The following is a 15,434-nucleotide window of genomic DNA, read 5'->3' as shown; positions in this document are numbered from 1 at the left end:
AATTTGGGTGTGCTATCCAGTAGCCTATCAGTACAGATAATTAGCAGGCTATCAAGGTCTGGTAAGCTAAATTATTCTTCACTACTACAAACAAAAACACACACAGCACCCCTTTTTTTGCATATACTGTAGCACTCCCCAAGAACTGCAAACAGACTTTGATGTGTAAAATCTGTGGATTTCCTCTTTAAATAATAAGAAAGATGCAGAGGACACTGCACTGGTGACAGCACATCTATATACCTGGTAGAATATTTTGAAGAAATTTTGTGAGCCAGGTTCAGGTGTGAAGAAGTTTCGGAGACTGATTAAGACTTAGCATGGTTTATTGAGCCAGACCGAGGAGATACAGTGCCAGCATACAGCATGTGACCACATCAAATGCCAACACCAGATCTGAAGGATAACATCTTTTGGTCTCTTTTATGTTTTTCTCTTCCCCCTAGTTCCTGTAGTTTTCTCTATTAGGTCATCTTTAGCTGGCCTTAACCTAGAAAAACAAATCTATCTGATGTATCTGTGTTTATTCTTCAATGCTACGTTATATTAGAATCTATTACTATCCATGAGTTGTACTCTAATCTGTGGAACCAGTAAGTTCTTGTAAACATTCTTGTAAGACTCAACCATGTAAGATTCCCAGAGAACACTGATATCCGCTAGCCTGACGCCTGAGCTACTGTCTCTACTTCATCTGTCTAACTGTTGTCTCCCTAACAAGGACAGTTACATGAGAGGAATAACTTCAACTGGAAGGTCAGTGAATACTTGTGGGGTCAGCTAATGACTTTAAGCTAGACCCATCTTACCCTTCCCTGTTATATCAATTAAGCCCCCTAAGAATATTCTTTAACAGAAAAAGCCATTTCCATTAAGTGGGTAGCATAATTTCTATTGTCAGTGAAACCAGTCTGTGTCTGTGAAAATTGTTTCTGAAATCTTGAGTCTTCTCCAAAGCAAAAGGAAAACACGCATATGTAGTGTGCCAAAGATAAGAGCTATCAACTCTAATAGGTAGCTAGATGTTTTAGTCATCAAATTAGATTTCATGTAGTGTTTGAATTGGGTTTCACATCATTCAAGCTACTGTGACAATGTGCAAAGGTTACTTCTTTGAGCACAAAACATGAATTGAAGTCTGTTTTATACTGCTGATTTAATTTTAGTGAGGAGTGAAATGCAGATTGATATAGATAACAGTATCAGGTTTTCATATTTACAGTATCTGCATGCCTTAACTTCCTTTTTTTTGGGTTATACACTGTCATATTGTCTTACTGAAGGTCTATAAACTGTGCGCAATAAATGCAATTAAACGAGATATACCTCCCAATGCAACACGTAGGCAGCACTCAACCTGTTGACACAGGCTCTGTTCTTTCTCAGCACAAAGTGATGGGTGTGTGATGGGTTTTCATAACAAAATGCAGCCAGAAAGAGATTAGCAGGTTAGCAGGCTTGATTGGACTAAATAGAACCACACACACTTTGAAGATTTCATTAAAGTTGAGTTGCCCCAGCCGATGAGGATACGCTAAGCTCTCACCTCATCTCAACTGCGCACACACATACAAACACGCACATAGAAATAAACAGGGACACACACATGCTTATGCATGATAAGCACAAATCTGACTACAAGTCTGGCTATGCTAATTCTGATCTGGGAGAAAAGCTGCAGCCCCACAGCCAGTGTGGGAACTCAGTAAACAAATGGAGCACAAAGCACAAAGTGCTCAAAGAGAGGATTATCAAGTCGCTCTCTTTCTCTTTTTTCCTTTCTCCTTTTTTTTTTAAACTGCCTTCCCACACACACACACACACACACACACACACACACACACACACACACACACACACACACACACACACTCTCCTCTCCTCTCCCCTATTTTACTTTCAAGATTCAATATTCACACAATGTCTTCTCCAGTGGGCGTTTTCGGAAGACAGCCATAGCAGGGGGCCCTTGGCATGAGGAGTGACAACAAAGCCAAGATCAATAATTTGTCACAGAGATGTGTCTGCCAGATTGAGCTTCATAGGCTCTTCCTGTCTGTCAGTCTGAAAAGAGACGTTTCCTCTGGTTTCTGCAGAACCACATGCCCTGACCCCGAAAAGTACACGCTGTGTTTACTGTCAGCGGAAACATGCAATTAAACGAGCACAATGACATAGTGCGATGAGGATTATGGGAGTTGTCTAATTGCTGGATAATTGCATATTGTGAAGGTTTTGAGGTTGTGTTTGATATGACCTGCCCAGTTATAGGGAGCACAGATGGTTTAGGATAATGCATGGTGTCATAACATAGATTACACAGGCGTAATTCTTCACGTATGTTTAATCAGGGATACTTAGCGAGCACTTAAAGTGGAACTGTAATGCTGTTTGCTTCAAGTGTGTCGGGATTATGGCAAACATGATTAGGTTTTGAAATTGGACACGCAAAGTTCAGCTTGAGGTGATGGAAATTGCGTGTGTGCGTGTGTACATGTGTTCATGTTTGTGGGTGTGTGGATTTGGGCATTTGTGTGCAAGGCTCCCCCAGAAAAGAACAACCATCTCACAAGCTTTGACCCAAAGTCCAGAGATTTTGAGCTTTGAATTGATGTCAAGCAACCATGTGATTGACAGAAACAACACAAAGCAAGGAAGAAATGCACTTTTGGCTTACAGATTTTGCTTACTGCAAAAAACAATCTCACCATGCTGACTGCATGCTGAGCAGGTTCAATTAGTCCATCCAGGAACTGTAATCTATGCACCTTCAGGTCCATTAAAAGCACAGGATTGTGACTTAGAGACTCCTGGAAACAGCCTATGAGACAACAAATTTACACTCTTCCCATCAGTTCAGTTTTTTCTCTTTACAGCTACACAAATAGTTTTGGTTTTATTTGCCCATGTTTTCAGATATCAGTCTGAAACTCCTGCTGCCACCTCAATACAATGGAGACAAATTGATTTTTTATTTGTGGTGCTTACATCTAAAATATGGCATTTTAAGAAACAAAAGCTTTTTAAACTTCGACTTTGCTATCAACTGCTTTCTACTCAAGAAATACTCTTTTTGGGAGTGGGTTCGCTTGTTTATAAATTGGGTGAACTGATCCTTTAATCTGCTGCAGAAATAGAAAATCTGGACCTTGATTCTCCTGCTGCCACTTCTTCTTGGTTGCTAGCTCTCACTGCGTGTGGAATGAGCAGAGGTATATTGGCCATACAATAATTGCAATTCAGTTCTAATAACATCATCACTCCACAAGTTCCACAACATAACCTTGACTAATCCACATCTATCATCCTGATGCTGATAACCTCCAGGAAGGGATGAGACAATTTCCTGGAATTGAAATGTGTCCCTCTGCTGTCAAGCCAAACAGGCCTGGCTGTGTTATTAGGGGAACAGTGAACATTGATGGACAGTGATGAGGGAGAGGGAGAATCAACAAATGAGGGCCTATGGAGAGGAGGGAGGGGGGAGTGTTTGTACATTCTGAACCATGGGAGGTGGGGGGGCACTCTGTGGAGAGGCTCACCATGTCTCCTCATTACTGCCTGCTGGAGCATTCTCCAGAGGGGGAAGAGGAGAGAAAAAATAAGTTGTGGGGGGCAGAAAAGTACAACGAGAGTGAGGAGAGTTTTCTACGTGCTGTCCAAACTGACGTTTCTCCTGACATTTAACTTTTGGTCCCTTATGAACAGAGACAGACCTTGACACTTTTCCCACAGCATTATTGATGATGTCTTTGTTGTGTTCTTAAATGTGCAATCATAACTTATAAAATAATAAAGTGAGGGATCTGATTGATGGGGGTCACAGTTGGGGTGAAGTGGAGCCCCGTTGTAGCGCTGGGCCTTTGTGTTTGGCCAGCGAGGGTGACAGGCAAATTAAGCGGAGCCCCAGCCATCTGCTGAATGTTAATGGTCCTTTGTCTCCCTGTGTCTCTTACTGGCCTCAACCCCCAGTGTCCACCACTGATTGAGGAGAGGAGAGGAGAGGAGAAGACATATGGGGACTGAAAACATAACTGAGACTTAAGGAAGAGAACTGGTGGGGATGGTTGGAAGAGTTGTCGGGTCAAAGTGGACACTTCCTGAAAAAGTTCCTGTGCAGCATCCAAGGAACACCAAGTGGGGGATGACAATGAAAGCCTTAGAAAAAAAGCCCAGTGTCCAAATACATGGCCTGAACGGGTCTGAAGGTTAGAGAATCAGATGAAAAAGCAGTAGCTGAAAGGAATCACAGAAAGAGTAAAAAATAATAAGAGTAGAAGATGTGTCTTTCCCTGGGGGGATAAGAACAGCTCTGTGTGTGGTGGGTATTTCCATTATGTGTGAACAAAATCTCTGAATTCCCCTCGCATTATTAGGGACTGACTCTGTCGTTGCAGTGAGAGCAGTGCATCCGTGTTTGGGGTCATTACAAACACTCTATTTTGGCCTTAAATTCAAAGAGTCTTTGTTTGGGTCACACTCTTTCACCACTGCTCTCTGCCATCCTTCTATTCAGCCCATTGAAAGCCATGGAAACAAGAAGCCTTTCACTCTCTGCTCTTTCGTACAGCTTTTCTCTTGTCTCTTCCTCCCATTACTCCATATTTTGTCTTCATCACACTGGTCCTCACTGCCGTAGGACTAATAGGAACAGGAAGAGTCAGACGCTTACTTAATTGGGCTTCAAGGTCACTTAGTAGATCTTGGTGTGTGTGTTTGGGGTTGTGTGTGCTGGTGAGTACACATGGATGCTTCTCTGCAAATGAAGCAAACTCCGTGGAACAGAAGTGGACAAGGCCAAATGGGCTGGAATTGGCTCTAATAGCTTACCGGGCCTTTGTGGGTCCTGTCTGCCAGATCCTTTACGCTCAGATTAGGTATATAAAAAAGTAATCAAAGCCTCAGTGGCGGGGGAAAATAAAACCAAATGTTTGCAGTAAATCCAAAGCCAAACTTTAAAACTCTTTATAAATGAAAATGTCTGGAGAGATTCAGGGGTTGTATGTGTTTCAGGTATGATTTGAAAGAATTATCATCTTATTTCAGTTAAATTCTCTAATCTTCTTAATACAGATAAATAAGCCAGGGTGGTTGGTGTTCATGACAATAAACTCTATAGGGGTATATTTTGGGGTTTATGAGGTTTAAAGTTAGGGGTAGTAATGTGATAAATGTGCCTCAAACACTAGCTTTTTACATTTTGAAAATGCACACATGGAAAAACTAATACTTTTTCGTAGCATATTCCCAAGATGTGTGTTTGTGTGTGTGTGCGCCTGTGTGTGTGAGCGCTTCATGATGGCAGCCATTAGACAGGAGTAAGGCAGCCATGATGAATCGGCACTTAGCCCAGGGAAGCGCACTTGCTCAATGGGCTGTGAATCTCCCGCTGCCACTGTCAGCCTGCAGAATGTTAAATAAAGTTATTTGAATATTTGTAATATTAATGTGCCAGCATGTCAAAAGCCCGCTGGAGCCTAACGGTGAGAGAAAATATGAGAAGATTCATATTGCTGCGTAGGCCTGTAGGACTGCTCTGGTGAGCAATTTACAGAAATACCGACTAAATAAATACATAATCATGTTAGATTATCAGGATGGATGGATGGATGGATGGATAGGATTGTTCCATGAATAAGTTACAAGAAAATATTAGTATTATGTTTCTTATCATTGTATTTCACCTGTATCCAATTCACATCTTCGCAAAAATAGCTGCAACAAAGTTCCCTCCACTCCAGTGCTTTTTCTATCCTCTGTCCCCAACTCAAGTCTATGCGGGTTAGGAGACTCTTGAGCAGCTATATGCTTTACATAGGTTAAAAAGGTTAAAAAGAGAGAGAGAGAGTTAAGCTTTGAGCGTGGTTAAACAATTACAAAAGAAGACAAAATATACTAGAGGGCTTCATAAAATAAAACTGCCAGCTTTATAGACTCCAGGCAGGCATTTATCAACTGATACAACATTTTGTTCCCCAAAGGAAAATGTGCTAACAGGAAAATGAAAAACAAGCAGTCCAAAGTTTTGAATTGCTCTTCATAGACTGTCATTTAGCTCTGTTTACACAGAAGCAATTTATGCCACGTTATTCACTTTTAAGAGTTTAAACGTCAGAATAATTAGCTTACCGGGGAGTTTTAATCACTTCATATGAGAGTACATGGAACATTAAATTGATCAATGATTATATCAGATTATTTAAAAAACAAAGAGATGGATGTGAAGCAAACCTAATCAAGGTGATTCTATCAATCACTTAGCTGGAGACCACCATCAAATCAGTCTTTCTTAGACACTTGAGTTGAGCAGGACACACACACAAGACGAGATTTGCGTCGGTGGAGGTAGTGGGGTGCTATTTGGAGTGTCTCCGCTCGATTTAACAGGGAGGTGATAAAATATTTAGCAGATTGCTTACATAGCCAAGGGGGAGAGAGAGGGAGAAAGAGAGGAAGAGGGAGAGGAAGAGAGAGAGAGGGGATACCCAAATGGCTTGTGTGGGAGCTGGGGAGCTAGTAATGAGGATGGCATGCTGGCATCATCGTTACAGAGCACAACAACTCTACATGGTCTCTCTGCCCAACTGACAGCAGGCCACACACACACACATCATGCCACCTGTCACTAATTAAAACATATAGATTAGAGAAAGTGCAATCAGGTACAGGGAGGCTCACGCACACACTGACACGACACACAAACAAACAAAGCACAGCAATTAGGGTAATTTTCTCTGTCATAACAAATTGCTGACGTATTCAAACAAGTAAAAAAATATGTTCATTTGTCATTAAAAAACAACATTTATGTAATATCTTACAGTATTTGCCATTCACTGTGCAGAAATAAACAAAATAAACAAACAGTATGGCTTTGTACAAGATGTGACTGACACAGCAACTCTTATGTTTTGTTAGCGTATAGGAGAATATACATTACACGCAATATTGACCTTAGCCAGTTTCATATCAAGTGAGACTGAGTATTTTGTCATTTGTCAAATGTTAAATCAATTTGAAAGTTTTCACACATATACCAGATGGACAATTTTCATATTTTCAAAAACGTAGGTGTCGAGTGGGAGGACAATTATGTCTACACTTGATTTTCCCTAAAATATATTTGGACAATATTGTATTACAATATCAGATACTGCTGCTTAGCATAGCTCAAAACAGATGCAATTCCTTTGGAGTTCTTGATGTCCCATTGTGCTTTTAAAGCACCAGAGTGCCCTCCCTTCCCTATGTAATACCTTACCTTCTCATGTTGCTCTCAATGATGGGAATTATTTCAGTATGAAACCGCATGCTCCCATATTCTTTTTGTTCCTCTTCCTGTTACTTCATCTCTAATGGGCAATTACTTCAGACCCAATGCTGAGGCCATGTTATTGCACCAACCCCCAATTGATTGGTTGCCCATAGTACTCAGGTACCACAAGCACTTTAAGGTTAGATTTCCTTGTTTAAATAATGGATTGCAAGCCCACGAAAAAGGGACTGAGGAAAATAAAAGGTTGAGATTGCTCTGATTAGAGGGGCCTTTCAGTGGAGATGAGAGGGGAACAGACTTCACAACATCATCTGTTTCTCTCACTGTTTTGTGTGTGTGCATGCATGCTTATAGGCAAGTTTGTATGTGTGTCCTGAGGCTCAAAGGTACAGAGTGAAAGAATTGAGACTACTCACCACCTGTCGAATTCATACCCCAAAAATAAAGGGCAAAATATCCCATATCAGGGCATAACTGCTGCAAAATGCTGAGCCCGGAATGGGCACCTGACCCAGAGCCAGGCGAGCGGGCAACAGAATTTTCAATCTTAACTCAATCTAAATTAAATATTTTGACCAAACCAGAGTTGGTGATTGTTGAGTGGAGTGAAGAGACTAACCGAGATGGTTTTAGTTTTTTTTTGTTTGTTTGTTTGTTTCTGTCAAGTTTGAATGAAGTGTGTTTTACGATGAATTAACAAGGCAATTTGATTGGTAGAGAGAAACTTGAATTCAGAAGGTCCACGGATTTATTTTTCTGCTTGATAAAGAAAACAGGTGTAACAATATTTCGATTCTTGACATTCTGTTTCATTTATTAGACTAAAAAAGCTAAGTGAAATTGTGCAAACTCGCTATTTGCACAAATTTCCCAGCTGAAACTACAGTAGGGATGCCTGACTTATCCTATCGGACTATCGCCACTTGAGGTACAAAGTGGTGTACGAGACAATATGGGTGGGGACTAAGTCATAAGCTAACTTAGATCAGTTTTTTCTTCTTGACATTATGTTGTGAATGTTAGTTATTTTTTTAATGATTTACATATTTACATATTGCACCTTCAATGACACAACATTTTACAGGTATACTTTTATACTACTTTCTACAGCTACACCCTAACAACACCCTCAGTCCACAGGCTGTTTTTCATACCCCCCATAATGCTACATTTCCATCAGAGAGAGATATACCAAACTTAACACAGCAAGACGTCTACTTGCTGTGGGTACTTAGAGGGGGAAGTCAGGAGGATTGTGGGAATTAGTGGCAATATACGTCTCCTCTGTTCAAAGAACTTTTGTAGTGCAGTGCCTACTGGAGGAATGTGTATGTGCACATGCCCGTGTGTGTTTGTGGTGTTTACAGCAGTCCCAATGCCCCCCACTAACATAAGCCAGAACAAGCCTCCTACCAACACTTGGAGATGCTCCAATTACTGTGCTGTGAGAGTCTATAAGGATGAGGTAAAAATTAGGTAAAAAGGAAAACAATGGAAATAATGTGGAGAAAAGATGCACAAAACAATGCATCAAGTACGTTTTCAGGACACAATATATTCAGACATTAAAGCTTGGGGATTGCATTAGAGGACAGGCAAGGTTATTTGGCTCCTTCGCTCTAAAATTCCTGTACTGAACTTTGCCTTACATGTTTAACCTTAAAACGATATATATTTCTCTGGTGAGATACAGCTACAAAGTGAAACAAGTCTGAAGGGAGCCACACATAGTATAATCAATTGAAACATGTTTGTTATTACGCATCTTTGATCAAAAAGGAATCCTCATGGAAACAACTGAGCTGGTTTTATTGCAAAAGAGTTCATTTAATGGATAGAAAAAGAAAATCATCCGAGTTCCAGTTATATTTCAAAGTGAAACATACTGTACCTGATATAACAAACTGCTTAAATATGCCAAAAAGATGTATCATTATCTTATGTATAAACAACAGCAGTAACTTGGAACAAAGGCACATAGTTTCTTTAAACAAAAATGGAACATAAACAGAATAAACTGCAGTCACATTGGTCAGACAGTCGCTTGAATTACATAAAAATAAAGAGTCAAAGCACGTAACTTCAGCCTGCTATCTGGAAATTGTTATTTTGCACACAATGCACCGATATACTAAATTTAATGCAACCTGCACTGGAAAAAAAGATCATGGAAACAAAGTCAATGAAATGAAATGACAAAATTTGATTTGAAATGAAAACTTCCAGTAATGAGCTAACTAAAGACAATCCACTTTTGCTTCATCATTTTCATGTGGAAGTTATTCCACCTTAGCCAAGGACTGTGTGTGTGTGTGTGTGTGTGCGTGTGCGTGTGTATGTGTGTAGGATATAAAGCAATGCAAGAAGGATACAGTAGACACATTCACACGCTGAGCTTTGTAGATACGTGGCACTCTCATATCTGTTTATTGATCAGAGCAGATGTGCGTCAATCAATCTTATCTGGGCTCCACACACTCTCCAGCTAACCTCCAGAGGCAGACCAACCAATACTGTGCCATACTGCGAGCCCCAAGCCACTCATAATATCATCAGACACCTTGAGAAAATTTTCTCTTTGTATGTGTGTGTGCGAGTGTGAGCGTGAGAATAACACGGTGCAGAGCAGAAAGGTGCATTAGAGGACTGACAGAAAGAGAGAGAAAGTGACAGCTTGAACCAAAAATCCAGATTAACCTTGTCTTTATATATATGTTATTATCTATTCCTTAGAATGTAGTGCTCTGCACATCATACTGAGGCACAATCAAACCTCTTGCCATCTGTAAAGTAGGCTGCACAGAAGGCTGGCATTCGCTACAGATTAAGAATCAATGCTAATGTGCCTTTCTAGGATGCCGGTGGTGGATGATCAAGGAAGAAGTACGGCACATCATGCTCAGCAAAACGCATGAAACACAATCAATTCAGCCATTCCAATGATGCGGAAAATCAGTGATCCAAGGTACGTTGATGCCTTGTTATATGCAGGCCTAAAATAGAACAAATCACTTCGCCTGTCTTCAATGGACTGATTTGTTCTCTCACGAGTAGTCCATCATTTTAAAAGACAGTAAATGATGAAAAGCAAAGAATTTCTAAGTAGGGTACTTGCAACTAGCAGAGATAACAATCAAATAGCAACTACAGGATGTTTATGACAAGTGTATCTAGTAGGGTTGACCCCGAATAGTCGAAGATTCAATGCTTCCGATCATGCCATTTGCCGATATGGGGCTGCTCAATGTCTGATTTTATATAGAACTACCATTTTTCTCCCAATAAGTTAATATACTGGCTATTACAATATAAATTTCAACATATAATGCTGTAAATAAAAAAGTGAAAAGAAAGAAGATTTTAATAAATGTGCGTGAATAAATCCAAAATTGTAACCCTAACCATTACGGAAGGAGGGTCAGTGTGTATGTGTAGGCGTAGCGTGTTATGTGTGTAGTGGCAGAAGAAGAAAACTTGCTGAAGAGACGGAGCCTCAGCTTGTGCTGAGATGTCCGCACCTCGAGAGACATTCGGATCATTAATCACCATTGATGAACCACACAAAGAATATAATATTGTTTTTAAATAGTACTTGAAATAGACCCACGAGGAACCGCGACGTGCATGCAGCTGTCAGCCGCACGGCATGCACGCAAAACTCTGCACAAGACCCGTGAATGGCAGGCGAACAAATGGTCAATAATAAGCCTCAGTTTAGTTGTAAATGTACCATGTAAGTGACACTGACTAATGAATAGAGACTGCAGCTCTGCAGCTTCTCAAGATTAAAGTGGAGCTATCATGTGTATCCTAACCCCCGCACCCGCGCACGCGCTCGCAGTCGCTGCACACAAACATATGACTCGACTATCAGTAGGACTATGGGCAAGACTTGACAAATCTGATTCGACTATGTAAATCCTTATTAGGGTACAGCCCTAGTATCTAGTGCTACTTATAACTTACCTCGACATACGTTTCCATTGTCAGGTTCAAACCCAGCCTTGCATGTGCAGCTACCGATAGGAACCATCCACTCTCCGTCTCCATTGCAGTAGAGCTTTATAGGGACATCTACTTCCTCAGAGTTGGGAATGCAGATTCCTCTGGCAATAACCAGAGAGGTGCTCTCAGCCCCTGTCATGGTCTCTGGAAAGATTGCAAAGTTCTGGACCACGCTAGGGCACTTCTTATAGAAGACCCTGACTGACAGCAGAGACATGCAGGCGCCGTAGTCCTGAAAGGCCAGGTAAAAGCCATTTTTAGACAATGGGCCGAAGCTTCGCACTTCTGTGTTGACCTTCATCAGGCGTCCACCAAAGTCCACCTGCGAGAAGCTTTCATCAGCAGCAATGGTGTCCACCTTGAGGTAAGGGGCCTCCATCCAGAAGGCAGTGCCTTTAGTGGCAATGACAGCATCAGTTTCATAGTAGTAGAGATTAAATGTCTCCTTACATGAGCCAGGGACATTGGGGATGGAACTACAGTCGCGCACAGTGAATCGAATCTCCACATAGATGCGCTGTGCTCCACGCCGATCAATGAAGGTGGTGAGGAGCCAGTTGTTTTGACTGGGCTCGAAGACATTACACACCTGGTAGGTCCTGATGGTGTTAAGGTTTTCATCATAGCCGCTCACCTCCTCCCACTATAGAAAGAGAAAGAAGAGGAAGAGAAGAGTGCACATGGTGATTAGTAATCATCTGTGATAAATCTGTGGTGCTTTCTCATTTTTTGATAGAGAATACTAATATTGGCGGAGCCACAGAGAATTTGTACACATATCAGTAATCTCCTTAAGGCACAAAATTTGAGTCTACTTCCTGGATTAACAGAAAGGAATCAGCCCGTCGGGCTGTAGTGCTTATTCATCCACTGAGAATACACAAATGTCCGTCTTTTTCTAAATCATAAACAATTCCTTAAGTGTAGCAACAGCAAAAATACCATTTTGCCATCTTGTTCTCTAAATATGCTCAACAGCTGTAGTATGTGTACTGCCACTGTATAAGCACGAACCTAGTAATTACTTTGGATGCACTGCTATTTACCATCTATGCCGAGCGTGGCTGGGCACTGAGTTGATGCATTATAAAATATGGTGTGTAACAAATTCAAGATTATGCACTATTGAATTACAATTAGACCGATGGGGGCTACTAAATGGCAGCCAAGTGCCGCGCCGATGGAAACGCAATTGCGTGCAGACTGAAATGAGATACACTGCAGGCCATCTTGTACAGGTGTGACCCAGAAAGTATGTTGGAGGAACATCAGAACAGAAGCCCCTTCGGTTATTAACTCACTGCACCAAATCATAATGAAAATGTGCCATAAACATTTCACTGGAATCGCTGAGAATCGGGAAGAGAAATCACTGAAATAAAAAGATGAAAACTTCTGAGTAAGTGTCCAGCTGGGCAAAAGCTGGTCGAGCTCAAATTGGTGGAGACAGACATTATACTAATACTCAAAATGTGATATTTTAATTTGTAAAGCTATTTTCAGAAGGCGTGTATGCATTATGGCAGTCACATAAAAGACCCGCTGACTTGAAATGAATATTTTGTGGAGTAGAGAGAGTGATTTCAAACAGTTTTGAAATGTTCCTTCTCAGATCACTTCCGCTGTCTGTAATAATACAATTCAGTTTGCTTCTATTTGAAGCAACAGCTCTGCTCAAAGATTTATTTCTCCAAATCCCCCCACCACCACCCCATGATCCAAACAGCCGTAGGCGATGAGGAGTTAATGAGGTCTATAGTAGAGTGAGTGGGTCTCCACTCGGTTCATGTTTCTCGTGCGCATATATATCTCGTGGTGCTTCCTCCTTCTTCTGACCTTTAAAGCCCCAGCTGCTCAATCAGGCCTAATGGCGAGGAGAAAACAACAACTCTCCACACACAGCCCCAGTCAATGATGGAAAAGATTCAGAATACAGATATACAGGATGCATGCGAGCCATTAAATTTGGGGTTCGAAAATATACAATGAAGTTGATAAAACTATTTGGCCCAAGGGATACATGGCAGTATCAGGGGGAAAAAACAAGAAGGTTTGGGTCAGGCAGGGGCAAGGAAAGGGAGCGGAGAGATGACACGTGGAAAACAGTGACACTGCTAACATGATAAACGAGTTTACAGAAATCTGAGGTGCAAATTAAACCCTTTTTTCACCGCTGCTCCAGCTGTGCCCGCTTCGCTGTACTCTTCTCCTCCTCTCCTCTCTCCCCCTTCTGCTCTCTCCTCTCGTCTCTGCTCTGTAATGACCATTCATCAGCATTACAGGAACCTGTCCCTTCCAGCACTGCCTGTTCATTAATACAGCCAGCCCTAGGCTCCTCTGCACCCGTCTGCTCCAGTCTAGGAGGGGGTCCTCACCACCCCTCGTCTAGCCAAATGACCACCATCTTTCACGCCAGAGAGAAGCCCAAGGCGTCTTCGATAATGCCCATCTGAAATCTGTCCAGAAATTCATTGGCTCATATAATAATGAACTACAATTTTTCTATTTCCTCCTCACTAGATTGTCTCCATTGTGTCAAACACAAACAAAACTATTACAGGTGCATCAGTTAGCAGATATCAAACGTTGCGACGCTATTTCCTCATAGTCTTTCAGCGCTTTGTATTCATCTGCTGTTTATATCTGTGTGTTTGTGTGTGTGTGCGCTCAGAGAACGTGCTGTTTATAATTTGATGGTTTACCGACCACATATTGATTTGCTGGCTGTTGTTTTGCTGCTGGAGCGCTTGAGGCTACACATCACATTTCTGCCTCTGTACGTCCGAAACATTTGATTACTCTGAGTATTAACATTGATATCCGTTCTTTAGCATCTCCATCATTTGCTCTGTTCTAACAACCATCGAAATGCATGTGAGATGTGCATTTGAGAAGCAAGGACACTATCTATGTAAGCAGCACATGCTTTACAGTCACATCAATACTCCTGCTACGATACTTACATTTCCTATTTCTATTTCTTTACTCTATCACAGACCTTTTACATGATTTAAATTGAATCTAACTCCTGCAATACTCTGGGACATCTCTCTGACCTTGCCAGAGAAGAGAGAAAAGGGAAGGCATCATCACCTGTCACCTTACTGATAATGGAATTCCCTGGTCCTTGCATCATTTACTTTTCAAGGATTTGTGTAAAAAAACAACACTGTTAGTCCTGCGCTGTTTATATTTAGTCCATGCATTATGGACCTAAGCGCAGATGTATGTTTCAGGCATATATCATTCATATCGGCTCACGGTGAACAAGGTGTGGGAGAGACCAGAGTGTGATTATCTTTTTGTTCCAAAGTGCATCTCCTCCTTTTTTTTTACTATCCCACATGTTTTACCCGGCTGTAGATCTCCCATGAGTTCAAGTGACAAGTCAGGCAGTCAGTTAAGAAACCACAGAGAGCAGTAGAGGATGTGGATTACATCTTGGTGAAATTGAGGTTTTGGCAAAAAACAATCACAGAGCTGAGAGCAGAGGGTAGAAGCTTTAGCATGTGTGTGTTTATAAGACTGACCAACATCACTTTGGAGAGTCTATACATGTCTCCATAAAGTCAGCTCTCTCTCCATTAGTTTTAAAGCAACATTATGTAAGATGTGGTTTTGTGTGTGATTTGGCGCCCCTACCTTTAAGAGGTATTATGATTACTACTACATTACTTATGATCAAAAACTAGCAAGTCGCCAACTTTGCGAACAAGACATTGCAATATTACTTACTAGTCCAACTGTGTACACAGAAAGAAAGCCAGCTTGGCATCTGTCTTGCAGTCTTTTATTTGACAAAGCGCTCACCAACATCAAGGAGCCTCTTGTTTGGTAGGTCACTCTTTTTCTCTCTTAACTTCCTCAGTAAACATAGTCTTCTGTCAAAGAAGAGCTCTGACGCAGGAGCACTTACAGTAACATTACCGATATCCGAGTGTGTTATATAGTAAGTTTGCTAACATCAACTCGAGATTTACAGCTAGCGACTAAACTGTCTGTGAAACGTCTGGCTGATTTTGCTGGAGTCAACAACTTTGCTAATACAGTCTGACATTTGCTCTTGTCCAGACGCTTGTTCGCCATTCTCTGTTTTTCTCTTCCTCGCTTTCTCTGGCGTCTTCTTCGGTCTCTTTGCAGCCTCTGCCATGAT

At 41.3% G+C, this 15,434-nt stretch overlaps 1 protein-coding gene across 1 annotated transcript in view; it reads right to left on the bottom strand.

Annotated features, from left to right (window-relative positions):
* LOC119902161 (ephrin type-B receptor 1-B-like) overlaps positions 1-15,434 on the bottom strand; it is a 154,866-nt gene that overhangs the window by 82,551 nt on the left and 56,881 nt on the right. Inside the window, 1 exon segment of the mRNA XM_038718146.1 lies at positions 11,243-11,924. Within this exon segment, the coding sequence (XP_038574074.1) occupies positions 11,243-11,924 (682 nt within the window).

The sequence above is a fragment of the Micropterus salmoides genome, unplaced genomic scaffold (genome assembly GCF_014851395.1).
Source record: "Micropterus salmoides isolate LMB-PRFRI ecotype aquatic unplaced genomic scaffold, ASM1485139v1 Ms_hic_scaffold_14, whole genome shotgun sequence".
NCBI classification, from domain to species: Eukaryota; Metazoa; Chordata; class Actinopteri; order Centrarchiformes; family Centrarchidae; genus Micropterus; species Micropterus salmoides.
The sequence above is the reverse complement of the archived record's forward strand: the minus strand, read 5'-3'. Positions and strand labels throughout refer to the sequence as shown.